Source organism: Esox lucius, chromosome 20, assembly GCF_011004845.1.
Source record: "Esox lucius isolate fEsoLuc1 chromosome 20, fEsoLuc1.pri, whole genome shotgun sequence".
NCBI classification, from domain to species: domain Eukaryota; kingdom Metazoa; phylum Chordata; class Actinopteri; order Esociformes; family Esocidae; genus Esox; species Esox lucius.
The window spans coordinates 39,964,005-39,979,207 of record NC_047588.1 but is presented as its reverse complement, the minus strand read 5'-3'; the positions used below and the strand labels follow the sequence as shown (position 1 = coordinate 39,979,207).

Sequence of the window (15,203 nt, the reverse complement as noted above, 5' to 3'; positions counted from 1 at the left end):
TATCACTCTCTATGGCAGTGTCTTCAACAACATCCATGACAAGATCTCGGTTTCATGCTATTATATGTCCGTTCTCCTTGTCTCCTTAAAGGAAGACATGAGAGAGGGGTCTAGGCGACTAGTATTAGGCATGTTGGAGATGTGGGTGGAGTTTGCTCTGTTGACAGTTTTACCAACAACATGCTGCAGTGCATTCTCTAAATGGTGGATGATAGCTGAAGACTTAATGTGATACACTCTCTGGGTTTTTAGAAGTAATTTAAAATCAAAGATGCCTTCACAGACAGCTGGTAAGTTGAAATAATTCCTCCCATTGACAACAAGAATAAAAGCTGTCATATTAGCATTCAAAAGTTTTATTGATTAATTAAAGTTAGAAGTGGACCTCCACAGACTGCCATTTCTAAGTTTCTTAGACGTTTCTAAGGATATTTATCCAAATAACTAATTGTGTTTTCTATTGTTGCAGAAAGAGTTAATGGCAGTTGTGAAGGCTTTGGAAGTAACTGCAAAGAAAAGAAAAATAACAGAACCAATTCCGCACGACCTTTCAACCAACTTAGGTTGAGCTTGCGTAAGGTAATGTAGTAAAATGTTTAAAGAATATAATGTTCTTGGTGAAACTGCATACCTGCTCTGCTCCATGCCAGGATCTTGTCTGTTGGGAAAATGTTGCATGCCTCAGATGGACTGGCAGGCTGGGCCTTCACTCAGTACAATTACATGTGCGATTCCGTGATCCAGTTTTCACTTTCCTTCCATCATCAGCCATGTTCAGTAACATGAACTTCATCCTCTTTTTCCCAAAATGCATTAAAGATGAAGTATCGCTTCATGAGTAAAGTTCTCAAGATTGTGGTAAGAACATTCAAATATTACCTGTTTGTCACCACATGGTCTTGAGTTTATAAATGCTTCCCAATGCATTCATAATGTCCTAAAAAACATACCTAAATGTGTTCCAATGCAATGGTATCGTAATGTCATTATGAATATAGGGTCAATGGAATGACAACCAATATCCTGGCCGTGTATGAACATTTTATGAATACCTTGTGGCGTCTCACCTGAAGATAATTAAAAATATATTTATTTACAAGTGCTTATTTTACCAAGGGCTTTACGTTGTTATGAAATAATGGGTTGTGTCACAACTGAATTTGGTATTTAGGTCAAACAGTTATGCCAAGTTTATGAACCCTTTATAAAGCATTACATAAGATTATAGATGCATTGTAACATATGTATGTAGTGCTTGTGAAGGCATGAAGCATTCATAAGCTCAATATTATTTTAAGTGGGACCAACAATTTTGAAGCAGTTGACATAATGCAGCAGTATCAGAATGTGGAAAAGACTGCTGAATAATCTTTTCAGGACACATAATCACTGGTTCTGTCCACAGGGAACTAATAAAGAGAAAGCTGATCTCCACTGGGATGAGTCAAAGATGATCATCACAGAACTTGCCGCTGAACTGAGTAGAGTTGTCCAGGTAAGTCATGGGGGAGTATGTGATCCTTTCTTCAATGGCCACAAGTCATAATCATTCTTTATGTACCGTTCCCCACAGATCAGCAACAACTTCCTGCTGACCAAAATGAATGAGTGTGGATGTTGTTAAGAGGAGTGTCCAGACTTCATAGCGCAGTGGGCTAAGGAAGTGAAACAACAATCACAGAGAGGACAGGTGGAGGCTTTGTTGCATAAGTTTTACATTCTGTATTCAAGCAAGACTGTTAACCATAACTGCTTGCATAATATGCTCTGGATTCGTAAACATTTTTTTTTATTTCACAAACCATCTTTTCTTGGTTCACTAGACAACAGCTTTGGAACTCACAACAGACTGGAGAAGAGAGAAGGCTTGTGAGCAGCAGGTACAATACAGGGAACAGGTACTGAAGGAAGCCATAGTGGTCCTGTCTGACTGGGCCCAGACACTCAAAGAGATGAAATCGGTGAGAGGATGAGTGAAAGGCAAAACAATTGTGTCAAAACAAATGACAACGATAAATATTCCTCTGTAACTGGTTTACAGAGATTTATTATAGACAAAGATAATCCCCATAGATCATTAAATTCTGCCTCTGCAGAACTCAGTGTGTCCAGGAGAGGATGTCTGTTCAGTGCTAGAGGATCTGGAGAGACAGTGGGACAGCGGGACACTTCCCAGCATGCTCCCTGTCATGGACTTCCTCATCTGGACTGTGCTGCAGCAACAGCCTCACCAGGTCAGAAATAAACACAGAAATCATGTAACATAAAGTGCCATGTATCATTTACAGTAGTTATTGGGTTTTTTATACTCAATACTGTATATACTGTACTATAAACAAATGAAGCATGATTCCTTGTTGTATATATGGAGAATATAGCAGGACTGTTTGTTTTATGCCCAACAAGTCTGAGTGCCTGGACACAGTGGTTACAATGTTATATACTACATTTCGATATATATTACAAACAGTATTTTTGTTACCATGTTATTAGAGAAGTACTTTTTTCAAAACCACCAGTTTGTAATCAATGGTATAACATTCATGGCAGCCCTTTCTACAGGGTTCCATTGAAAAGCAGTGGCTCATGTACAAACACATGTTCAGAAGTAGAGGTGAGTGTCTATTTGAATCGTGCGTGGCAGACCCAGCGCCATGAGAGGGCAAGAGGGGGCTTAGCCCCCTCAGGTTTTATGTTCTGCCCCCCAGTTTTAGTTTTAAATACCCTATTGAAAAATAACCCCCAAAAGGATTCCAATTAAAAAAGTCAACACACATTGTATTCAATTCATTTATTTAATAGGTTATTGCTTTGTTCTCTTTTTTCTACTTTAGTGGCTCTTAATCGTATTCCTGATACAGGTATTTCAAATTACAAAGCTCACAGCTCATGGTACATTTTTATAAACACTTCATTCCAGAAGTCATTCTAACAATTTTATCTGTTTCATTGCAGTTTGGAGATGGATTTTGAAAGCATCAGGTTTGTATGTTTCACATAGAACATTTATACATATTTAACATCCAAAAATGAGTTCAGTTGTTTTGCTTCAGAACACCTTCCTTGGAATTCAAAGCTAAATGTTATATTTACCTTTATTTATCCAGGGAACTAGGTCTCTTTTCCAGTTGATCCCTGTTTTACAGAAATAATAAAAACATGAATAAATACACAGATAGGGTGCACATAACTATAGTTACTCTCTCCCACATTATTTTATAGAAACCTGAAACATTTTTTTTTTCAAATTTCAGTGGACACCACTATTTATGTCTTTTCAGAACCCATTTATTCATTTATTTAAATTTCACTGCTGCTTTTCCCCTCACAATTTCGTCACCTCCAATTCTGGATTATGACCGTGTCTCTTCGGTAACTCCACTGCAAATGCAGGATGATCCGAACATTGAATCATGGTTCCACCACGTCTTACCAAGAAAGTCTTATTCTTATACATTTTTGGTGCCTTTAGCTGGACGTCCGTGATACAAACCCTGGCCTCCGTGACACAGTTGTGCTGTAAGAAAATAGAAAAAAATGTCATCCCCGTCCTGTTTAACCTGTCAAGACCCACCAACCCCCTCTCCTGTTTATTCTGATTAACATATTTTTATGATTAGTAGAGAACACAGCACCATCTTAACACTCTTTACTGATGTCACAAGGGTTTTCTTTTCCACTGACACTTGCTTCCAACTTAATTTGACGCTAATAAAATGGCTTTTGTCTCCTCTTAGCCAAGATCACTCTGGATCCAAGCACAGCCAACCCAAATCTCCTACTCTCCGCGGACAACCAACGACTGACAATGGGGACGATCATTGAGAGTGTCTACAATCCTTGGGATCACTGTGAAATTACATCAAACATGTACAGTGGGTGGTGGTGTGTACTGGGGACTGAGGGTTTTACTTCAGGGAGACATTACTGGGAGGTGGGGGTCAAAGGGAAGTCAGAGTGGAGGATAGGGGTAGTTAGAGAGTCAGCACCTCGACATGGTTTTACTCATCTAAACACACAAACGGGTTACTGGACTCTGCGTCTACAGCTTGGGGAGCTCATGGCTGTAACCACACCAGTCACTAAACTGACCCAGTGTGTCCCCTCCAAGGTAGGAGTGTATCTGGATTTAGAGGAGGGACAGGTCTCCTTCTATGACGCAGAGAAAAGACTCCATATTTACACTTTTTATGTTGACTTTGATCTATCTGAAAATATCTACCCCATGTTTCACACCACAGAGACAAAAAGAGAGCTAGTCCTTCTGGGGAATAAATAACTTTACAATGATGCACAAACACAGTATATTTACATTGAATGTCTAGACTTTAAAAAGCATCATTTTTATTTGTGTTAATCCAGTATAAATATTATGGGTGATTAGCTTTATTTTAGTGGTTGTATTTCATAATATGTAGACATTTTGGATATAAAGAGTCAATTTGAATTTGAAACTACCTGTAGGTAAAACTATACAATGTAAACTGTAGTTGCTGTGAAGTGTGTAGAGGACTGGTCTTTCCCTGTCATTTTACATTCATACAAAGCGAACATATAATGTGTTTTCAATATTATGTCTTTTCAATGATTACATTTTGCTTCCTTTGCAATAACCTTTATATGCAAGCATTCATGTTAAAATAAAACATTCGCAAATGTTCATGTATTGTATCATAAATTGCATCCATGCATTGAAACACCACTGGGTGCCTACCATCAAACACAAGTTTTGGGATGGTTCATGGTTGAGAACAAGAGAATGAAATGTATCCTGTCAGTTCTCACTGCTATTTGCTTTAAAGCTTTTGTATGATGTGTATGGTGTGTTTTGACTGTGTGACTATACTGTACATCCGAGTGCCTCCTTGACTGGACAAACACCCCATCCTCCCTCTGTATATCTTCGGAGCTCCCCCCCGCTGCGCAAACATAAACTGATCATCATTGTCTCCATGTCTAATGGTGACTTAATTCTCAGGTCTTTGATCAAACTCCCCAACAGACTAAGTCATTTTAATGGGAAGGCCTTCCATTTGGGTTGTTTTGTTTTTTCAATCTACAAATTTAAGAGTGATTGGAGGAGTTTCAGACATAATTATGGACCACAGAAGTATTTACGTTGATTTTGTGCTGGGAAAGATGTCATACACAACATATAACACAGCTATCACCCAATCAGCATTCAGGATTCAAACTAACTGGTTAATAAATATATATAGTATATCTACTTGGACACGCTCCAAAGGAACATTTTGTAACTAGGTTAAGGCTAGTCATATATTACTTCAGCACTGTGAGGATATAGGGCTTCCCTTGACTAGGCTAATTATAGTCAAGTGGTTTTACATTTCTGGTAACCTGCTCCCTGTTTGGAAAAAAGTTCAAGGAAAACAGTGTAACTGTAGACAGAACAACAAGCCCCAGCCTATAGAGGTCCTAGACAGGCAGCAGCTGTTTAGGATTGTACAGTCTATGCAGTCTATCTAGAAGTAGTCTTTTCTAATCCCGAGAGCTACAGTAGTGTGGGACCTTGTTTGAATGCTAGGATAGGAGGCAAAAGGTTTCATGTTATAGTGTCCATGTCAAGTTTGACGTATATTACACTCAGACTTTGAAAAGGTGATACATAGAAACCCTAGTAAGTAATCGGGTAAGTATGTTTAAAACATTTCAAACTGCACCTCCACGATGCCCTGCAAGACCAGTGCAACAAGCCACAAATTTAACCAGTGTAAGTACAAACATGCTGGCAGTCATTGTACGGTGTGAAGATGTGACCAGATGTGAATCCATCTGTGTCTCGCTTTCCTCTTTCTCTATCCCTCTAACCCTCTCTCCCACTCACGGATACAAAACACAGACTTAATTATGAAGAAGAACAGTATTTGTGATAAAACTGAACGTGAAAAAATAAATAGTATGATCATGATTTGCATGTTTTGACCTGACACCTAAAATATGACACTATGATCATAATCAGGACATGTACTCTAGGTAAGAAAGTGAATTCACGTACACAGCGAGCGTGAGAAGACATTCCCCACATTTAGCTTGTCACCAAGCTCTACCCCAATTATGGCTCTTCTAAATCCAGTGTTGCCATTCACGTCGTAAACACTTGATGTCAAAGACGGACATATACAGTGACAGTCAAAAGTGGACGGGTGTGTCCAAACATGTTGTTGGTACTGTATGTCAGGGAGGGACCCCTAGCTACGGTACTAGATTAAACACATGGCCGCAATAAAAAGGCCTGTTGCCAGTTTTGTTCAACCTGTTTAATCTAGTGGTCCTTTTCAGGGCCTCCGCTTGTCATCCTGGGCCTGGAAAGGTACCCGGGTCTCCTCAGTTATAGACAACACTGATATTATTACGATCCGTCTGAGGAAGCTGAAGTAGCCAAACTCGTTGTTGGCACATTCAAGCAGATGGTCAGTCAGCAGAGGTGGACAAATGGGAGGAAACAATTGTCATGCAATTAGTCATGTTAAAGAAAATCATGGAAAAACCCACAACCTTAAACCTTGCCACCCTTCCTGTGCATTCTGACCTGCCACTTCATGTCTTTTGGCCACTCAACCCGCACAAGCGGTCAGCTCCCACTCAGCCAAGGCAAAACTGTTCTGTCTTGGCACCTCAATGGTGGAACAAACTTCCAATTGAAGCAAGGACAGCAGAGTCCCTGCCAATCTTCCAAAAATGGCTGAAAACACTCTTTGATGAGTATCGTAATTAACTTGTGTACCCCCCCCACCACTTGAAATAAAAAAAATTACAAACAAAATGTACTTAACTGATTTCTCTGGCACTTTGCTAACTATTGGCTTTAGTGAAGGAAACCTATTACAATTGTCAGATGTTGTATTTCTAAGACACCATAAGAATAATGCACTTTTTGTAAGTCGCTCTGGCTAATGTAAATGAAAAAAATGAAAAAACTCTATTCTAAAAAAAAATATTTCAAGTGAAAGAGTATAATACTAATTTTATCAACACTGATGTTACTTAGATTACATAGACATGAAACCAAGTAGTTAAATGTATCATGTCTGTCTGTCAGGAAGTGTAAGACTATTCATCTGTAGGTCTGTAATTCTGTGATACGCCAGTCAGTATAACGTTATGTTTCTCGGTCCATCTGACTGTGTATGAGGGCACTTTTCTCCTTCCATTGGCCTGTCTGTTTCAGTATCTACTACTGGCCAGTCTGTTAATCTGACTTTGTAAATATCTTTCTGTCAATTGAAGTATCACCAAAATACTTATTACATAGGTTTACGTTTTATTCTGTGTGGGTCTTTCTGTTATTCTGTCTTTCTGTCTGTTTGCTTCACTCCAACATGTTGATGGGTCCTGACAGACCACAGACACTAGAGGGCAATACTGATCCATTTCAGGATTTGTGAACTTTGCAGATTGTACCTACCCCAGAGGAGATATTTTATCACAACCAAGCATGTTGTGATAAAACATGCTGTTGGGTTTGGTGAAACTTGCACATGCTTTGTTACTCCTTGGGGTTTCAGGCTGGGTGTTTTGTAAAAGCACAACTTCTGATGTAAAAAGTGCTGTATAAATACATGTGATTGATAGATTGATCCTCCAAAGTGTGTCTTCCACTGCTGCCAAGAGTAGCTTTTCTTGGGCCCTTTAATCCTCTCCCTGACGAGGTCTTATGGAGAGCATGCGTGCCTCATCAGGGTGTGGGTAGGATAGAAGGTATACTGTGTTTTACATAAAAGCTGTAGCCTACAAGCTGTTTACCTGGCACATTTTCAGAGGTGGTTAGACAAACCAGTACTTATTTTTCCAATTTCAGCTGTGGTCCATTGTAGTTTTTTTTTTTGTATTACTCCAGCCATACATTTTGATGGCATCTGTAATAGCTACATTTAACCTAGGGTAATTATGAAGGTGATCAGTCAGTCTGACAAAAAACATATTTCCCTAATAATCTCTATATTATAATTAAAGAAGACATGAGTAAAGTGACATTTGTCTCCAAAGCAACATGCCTTAACTGTGGTGACACAAATCATTAGTTTCTTTTTTTAGGTTACAATGCCAAAATCTTGGTTGATTTTGGCATTTTGGCAAAAAAAACAGAGAAACCAAAGTATGACAGTTGCTCAGAGCCTTATGGAAAACCTTATTTTTCTTTGTGTCAGGTGAGTTTTAGTACACTGTATGAGTAGCCTTTTGAATTGGGTAACACACAGGACAGACACTTGTTTGGGGTTACTTTATTTAGAGTAGATTGCCTTTTGTTTATTAGCAATTACTATCTTTGTGCTTTTATCTTAGAAAATATTAAATGAAATACAATAAAGGATATAAAATATTGTGACTCAAATATGACCACTGAAATACAAAAAATGAAAAGGTGTTCCAAAATGGGGGACGAAACTACCACAAATTAAAATACAGTCACTAAAATACGATAACTTAAATATGGCAGTGGAATTTACTCAAATCTTTTTAAAAAGAACACAAGAATCCATTAGTCTTCTTAAACCCACTTATAGCATGTCTGCCTAACTGTACTAACTTTAAAATTATACCTTTGGCTGAACAGAACAACAATTGTTATTTACAATAAACACCTTACATATGAACATATCCACTGTATACACAATTGTAGGCAAATCGTATTTCTCATATTTATTTTATTGTTGAACAATCACAATGCTTTATGTCAACCCACAATATCAATCATCAACCATTGGTGTGTTGAATTATTAGGCTACTAAAACTACAAAAAGAGTTTCTTCCAAATCACTTGTTTATTATTGGCCCATTGCACCATATTATGCAAACCTTTATATAATGTGTAATTAACTTTCACCACACCCTTTTACACAAATACACTCACCTAAAGGATTATTAGGAACACCATACTAATACTGTGTTTGACCCCCTTTCGCCTTCAGAACTGCCTTAATTCTACGTGGCATTGATTCAACAAGGTGCTGAAAGCATTCTTTAGAAATGTTGGCCCATATTGATAGGATAGCATCTTGCAATTGATGGAGATTTGTGGGATGCACATCCAGGGCACGAAGCTCCCGTTCCACCACATCCCAAAGATCTATTGGGTTAAGATCTGGTGACTGTGGGGGCCATTTCAGTACAGTGAACTCATTGTCATGTTCAAGAAAACAATTTGTAATGATTCCAGCTTTGTGACATTGGTGCATTATCCTGCTGGAAGTAGCCATCAGAGGATGGGTACATGGTGGTCATAAAGGGATGGACATGGTCAGAAACAATGCCCAGGTAGGCCATGGCATTTAAACCATGCCGAATTGGCACTAAGGGGCCTAAAGTGTGCCAAGAAAACATCCCCCACACCATTACACCACCACCACCAGCCTGCACAGTGGAAACAAGGCATGATGGATCCATGTTCTCATTCTGTTTACGTCAAATTCTGACTCTACCATCTGAATGTCTCAACAGAAATCGAGACTCATCAGACCAGGCAACATTCTTCCAGTCTTCAACTGTCCAATTTTGGTGAGCTTGTGCAAATTGTAACCTCTTTTTTTCCTATTTGTAGTGGAGATGAGTGGTACCCGGTGGGGTCTTCTGCTGTTGTAGCCCATCCACCTCAAGGTTGTGCGTGTTGTGGCTTCACAAATGCTTTGCAGCATACCTCGGTTGTAACGAGTGGTTATTTCAGTCAAACCTGCTCTTCTATCAGCTTGAATCAGTCGGCCCATTCTCCTCTGAACTCTAGCATCAATAAGGCATTTTCGCCCACAGGATTGCTGCATACTTACAAATCTAATTATTCATTTTTATATTGTCAAATTTTTAGAATGTTTGGCTCATTACATTCACCATAGATGCAATCGTAACTTTGTCAGCCATCGTTCAGCTCAAAATGTTGCCCCAAAATGGCCCTTCCTCAACAAGGGTAGGAACAATTAACAATCCATTAATTTCATGTAATAACAGAAAAATGTATCTCTAATAAAGTTCATATACTTTTTTTGGGGGGGTTATTTCCCCTTATAAATAAACTCCAAATATTGAAGTACAGTAGTATACACAATATTTCTTTAAATGTTATTACTACCACAATTAGCTTATTTATGATTTAGCTTCTTTATTATTTTGTATAATATCTTACAGGTCAGTATTTATCTGATTTAAAAGAACAAGCAGCATCCACTCTGTCAATGTAAAACACTATATTTTAGTTGAAAGCTTATATTTGTTCTCTAGAATGCTTTTAATGCATTCATGGATTGCAGGATTTGTCATTATTTTAAAGGCTGACTCAATGCATCACGTTTTGTACTGGGGTTGCAAAAAAACAATGATAATTTTAGAGTATACATTTCTGGGGCTAAAAAGAAAACAATGGTCATTACGAGAATAAATGTATAATTTTAGCTAGGAAGTTGTTTATTGATAGATGTAGCCAGCTGAAATATATTATTAAATATTTCCATTCGTCAAAATTGATGATATGATATTGATGGCAAAGATGTCCTATTTATGGGCCATATAGTTTAATTTAGACAAAATGAACTGTCCGACTGGGGTTCCCACAGACCCCTGAGGTGTACTTTTTGTCAAATCTCACTTCATTCCTTCCATTTCAATTTTTCATGACTTTGTCAATCAATTTGTTCCAAAAAACCTAAAATCATTTAAAAAATACCAATGTATTTGGGCCCTGTGGGAACCCAACCACAAGCACCCAATTCTGCCTATGCCAGTTTCAATAAATGGAACTATTTATTGAGTTATTGTTTCCCGTAGGTCATAATTTAAAGTTTCACTAACTATCGGGGGTGTTATCCTCAAAGCCAACCCAAGGAACGATCAGAGGACTAGATCAAAATATCAAGTGGGGACACATTCCCATCTGTACTTCCTGGGACCAATTAAGGCATGACCTTTTGCTCCTGTATTCAGACTCTCGATAAGCATCTGTAACATCTTAACGTTCCAATGAGAGCACATGACAAATGGAGAGTACTGCATGACAGAAGATTACATTTTATTCTAAGGAATAGGAAACAGATAATACTGCAATGTATGTCATTTGAATTGGTTATAACTCAGTTCTGTGGAGCTGGTCTTTTTTTGTAGGTCCTTTACATTTATTTGTCTAATTATTGAGTAACATTACTGACAGAGACTTTTGTTCTTACACTGAAAGACTCCAACAACCTAATTGGAGAACTGGCCTCCCAGTCAGTTCTCTGATTAGGGAGAACTGAGCCCCGAATATATTGTGATACTAGCAACGCCTCTGGTTCCACCAGTAGCAAATTCAGTTGATTATACATGATCTAGAAAGGCACACACCTGGCTTTATATAATAGTCAAACCCAAAAAGACTCAAAGCTGCTTACCAAAACCCTAAATCAAGTCTTAAACCACAACATGTGGAGAAAATGAAGGTGGTCGGAGTACATTCCATAGGTACTGTACTGCACGAAAAAACACTTCAAATATGTGCTATAATCAATGGACACTGACAAATCTTTTCTTTAATATAGGGACTCAAAAAGAGATTCAGAAGTACTTCAAGTGATACACTCACACCTCCACAGGTACGTTACCCATGAAATGGGCCTGGGTTTTAATGTTTAGGGTTTATTTTTTATTAGGACCATAACATTTGAACTCACTTATTTCTGTCAATGATGTAACGGTCTGACATGACTGACAGAGACCTTTGTCCTGTTAGAAGGATGACACAACGTTAAAACAGTCCAAAGACATCATCAGACAGCTGGCCACCCAGCTTGACAGAGTCACAAAGGTAATTTCAGGGTTTCCAAAATACTTGCAGTGTAGGAAATGTGTGAAACACTTCGGTATACCAGTAAATTAAATGCATACATTTCTTACATTTTCAGAAAGAGCATCAAAATGATTTTTACATGTTGCTACAGGAAGATTAATTCTAATCACGAACAAGGAAGCCTGTTTTGTCTCCATTTGTTTCTAAACTTCTATAATGAATAAAACAAAATAACAATGTTAAAATGTCTTCCATGTTCCATAGTATCAGTTGCGTCACCTTGAACACAGTATGGAGGAAGACATATTGAGTCTGGAGGAGTGTCAACATTTCCTTTTGCAGTGGGCTGAGGAGCTGAAGCATTCACCACAGAGACTAAATTTAGATACAGCACAGGTACAACTACGTCAAACAGACTTGATAAACATTTGTCATCATAATCTTCATATGAAAAAATATTTTATGTATGAATCATAAATATTCCAATACCAACCTCAGAATCCTAGTTTTACTTTTGATTCTACTTTAACTATTACATTTACATGTTTTATTTCACTTTGTATGAGTGTAATAATAATTAGATTACTAAAATAAATGTTGGTATTAAATATATTATATTATTTCTAACATTATTTATTAGGGCATTCTTCACATTGTGACACATTCTCATATGTAGTGTACTGTTCAATTATGTTTCCTGTCTTTGAATATACAACCAATCAGAGTAAAGAGAAGATCCCAGAGACCAGGGAAAGGTTAATAATGGCCCAGATGACCATGTCTGAGTGGACCTCAAGCCTTCAGTCTCTACCAAAGGTTAGTGAAGGTCCTTAGCCCTGTTTATCTGAAAGGGCAGCCATAGAGGGAAGTCACAGAACAACTTAACAAGAAACCAGGCAAGCCTAGATCAGCTGGCCCACAATAAAATGTGTTAATCGTGGCTGCCCTCTTGAGAATCACCTCTTGAGAAACACAGTTCACCCAAGTGGAAGGCATAGTCATTAACCACTGCGCCACCAAACTGCACACATGCCAGGCATTACTGTAGCCTCTTCACATTATATTTAATATATTGTTGGACACCATTAACTAGTGTTAAACTGAGTAACGTTTCTCATTAAGTTTACCTCCACCACAAATAGCATCCATGAACTTTATGGCTTTTGTCACTGGTTGTTTTAACAGCTTATTAGCCATTTGTGAATGACATTGACACAATAACTACTGTATCAATATAGGTGACCATAACAGACTTTTTCGTCAAGTGAAAGGACGAGAGAATCGTGCAGCCAGCGAAGTGTTTGTCTATCCTGAACAAATCCTGAGACATAATTTGAAAATCCACCAGAAATAGTCGCAATATAGTAAACAGTTTCATTTTAGGCTTCCCTTAACGTATCTACTCAAGGTTGTAGCCAGTGAGGTTGTCTATCCTGAACAAATCCTCTTTTGCCACTGTCAGTTTTAACATCTAATTTGCCATTTGTGAATGATATAGATACAGTATCAATCAATATAGGTGGTGATAACTAGTGATGGTCATTCGAGGCTTCATTAGCGTTATTTCAGCAGCAGGATATTATGCTGGCAGCACTCAGATTTTTTTTATCACAATAAAAGCCATAATTGAAATGTGTAAGGCAATATAGTTCACAATCTAGTCTGTGAAAAAGAACAGACAAGAATAACATTAGAACAGATATCAAACAAACATGTACTGACAAGATTGTTAACAATATTAATGTATATATTTGAATGATGGCTTTTATTTTTAAAAAGAAAATCTGAGTTAGCACTGCTAGCATAATATCCTGCTGCTAGAAGAACGGTAATGAAGCCTCGAATGGCCATCACTAACAATAACTGACTTTTTTGTCAAGTGAAAAGACAACAGAATTGTGAAGCCAGCGAAGTGTTTGTTTATCCTGAACAAATCCTAATATCCACCAAAACCGTTGTGTTTTAGGCTTCCTATGACGTAGCTACGTAAAGTAGTAGCTAGCAAAAAAATATTCTGTCCTGAACCGGCATAATGCGTATTGACAATTATGGGAGGCAAATCTGCGTCTCTAACCACTACGCTATTTAACAAGGGATAGTCAGTCAGTCAGTCACTCACTCGGAAAGAGACTTTGGGTCTTCATACAAACTTTTTATATATAGTTTTATATGGAAATGCCAAATGTGGATTTTGGTCAAAACACATTATTTCTGGTCCTAAATGTATTCTTTCCCTGTCGCTTTAGGATTCAATACATCCAGGAGAGGATGTGTGCACAACTCTTCAGGACCTAGCACGTCAATGGAAGATGGGAACGCTGGCCAACATGCTCCCTGTCATGGATTTCCTTATGAGGAATTGGATTGGACTTTAAAAGGTCAAATGGTTAAACATTAAATAACATATCTGACTTGCTCAACTTATGTTGTTTTTTTATAAGTTGGAAAAACTGAATTTGCAAACTGGGGAAGTAACCATGTTAAAAACATGAAATATTTTCCATATATGCTTCAAAGATATGTAAAGGTTATTTGATAATAAAACTGAAATGAAAAACACATACATGCCCTCATCGCTTCCACTGTAATTAAATGATTCCTGTTTTAGTGGGAGGGTGGTGTATATGAAACCATATCTTGCCTGTCAAATTACTGAAATGGCATTTGTTTGGCAATGTCTAGCCCACAGGAGGACAAAGTACTTAGCTCGGGGGCCATATCAGGATTTTTTTATTAAATGGAAGCTAACATTTGTAATTTGTTAATCATAAATGATTTACCAGAAAAGGGCAATAATTAAAATATCTATACAATAGGTCCATTATAATGTCTAAATTATTTGATGTATAACAATGGGCTGGTGAGTTATGTTTTACTTCTCCTCAACACTATTTTATTATTATTATTGCTGAATTTGGCCTGCTGGCATGATTGTTTGCCCACCCCTCATCTACATCTATGTTTTACCCATTTTTAAATCCTTTCATTTAGTTTCATTAACCTTTGTTTATCTAAAGCATGCCTTGCACTCTTCTGTGTTAATTGTTACCATATGAACCAGTGACCAAACTGCCACATACAAATGTGTGAATTTGACCCTGCGACTCCACTGGTTTTTTGCATGGTTTCAGAAAATATCTGTTATTTTACTTACTACCATCATACTTGATCTCTCTCTGTCATTGCTGCACACCTACTTACAGAGACAGGAGCATACATTGCCCTGCTAGCAGAACCCAACTCCAAATGATAGATGTATTTGGACATGCTAGACATGTGGGGCCGAATGGGGGCAGTCATGTCATTTGCTATGGACATCTCTTACACTGGTGTACTGATCCGCTCAGCTCAGTATGTTCATTCTCTTTCTGTCGAAGTAAGGTAAGAGCAAGAAGAGTCTGGACAACCACTCCTTCACTGTTTTGTCTCGTCTCTT

General features: G+C 37.9%; 1 protein-coding gene and 1 long non-coding RNA gene across 2 annotated transcripts; both read left to right on the top strand.

Annotated features, from left to right (window-relative positions):
- Nucleotides 1-206: 206 nt before the first annotated feature.
- On the top strand, nucleotides 207-4,279 carry LOC105007184 (E3 ubiquitin-protein ligase TRIM39-like). The gene is made up of 11 exons (XM_034288890.1): nucleotides 207-290; nucleotides 470-579; nucleotides 820-858; nucleotides 1,406-1,495; nucleotides 1,574-1,690; nucleotides 1,824-1,961; nucleotides 2,097-2,234; nucleotides 2,551-2,614; nucleotides 2,835-2,861; nucleotides 2,956-2,982; nucleotides 3,738-4,279. The coding sequence occupies exons 6-11, from the start codon at nucleotides 1,953-1,955 to the stop codon at nucleotides 4,277-4,279; spliced, it is 807 nt and encodes a 268-aa protein (XP_034144781.1). The 5' UTR covers nucleotides 207-290; nucleotides 470-579; nucleotides 820-858; nucleotides 1,406-1,495; nucleotides 1,574-1,690; nucleotides 1,824-1,952.
- Nucleotides 4,280-9,500: 5,221 nt separating this feature from the next.
- Nucleotides 9,501-14,230, top strand: zgc:113314. The gene is made up of 6 exons (XR_004574943.1): nucleotides 9,501-9,516; nucleotides 11,520-11,573; nucleotides 11,711-11,785; nucleotides 12,032-12,163; nucleotides 12,491-12,583; nucleotides 14,014-14,230. It is a non-coding gene; the product is annotated as an uncharacterized protein LOC619272 homolog (long non-coding RNA).
- The last annotated feature ends 973 nt before the right edge of the window (nucleotides 14,231-15,203 follow it).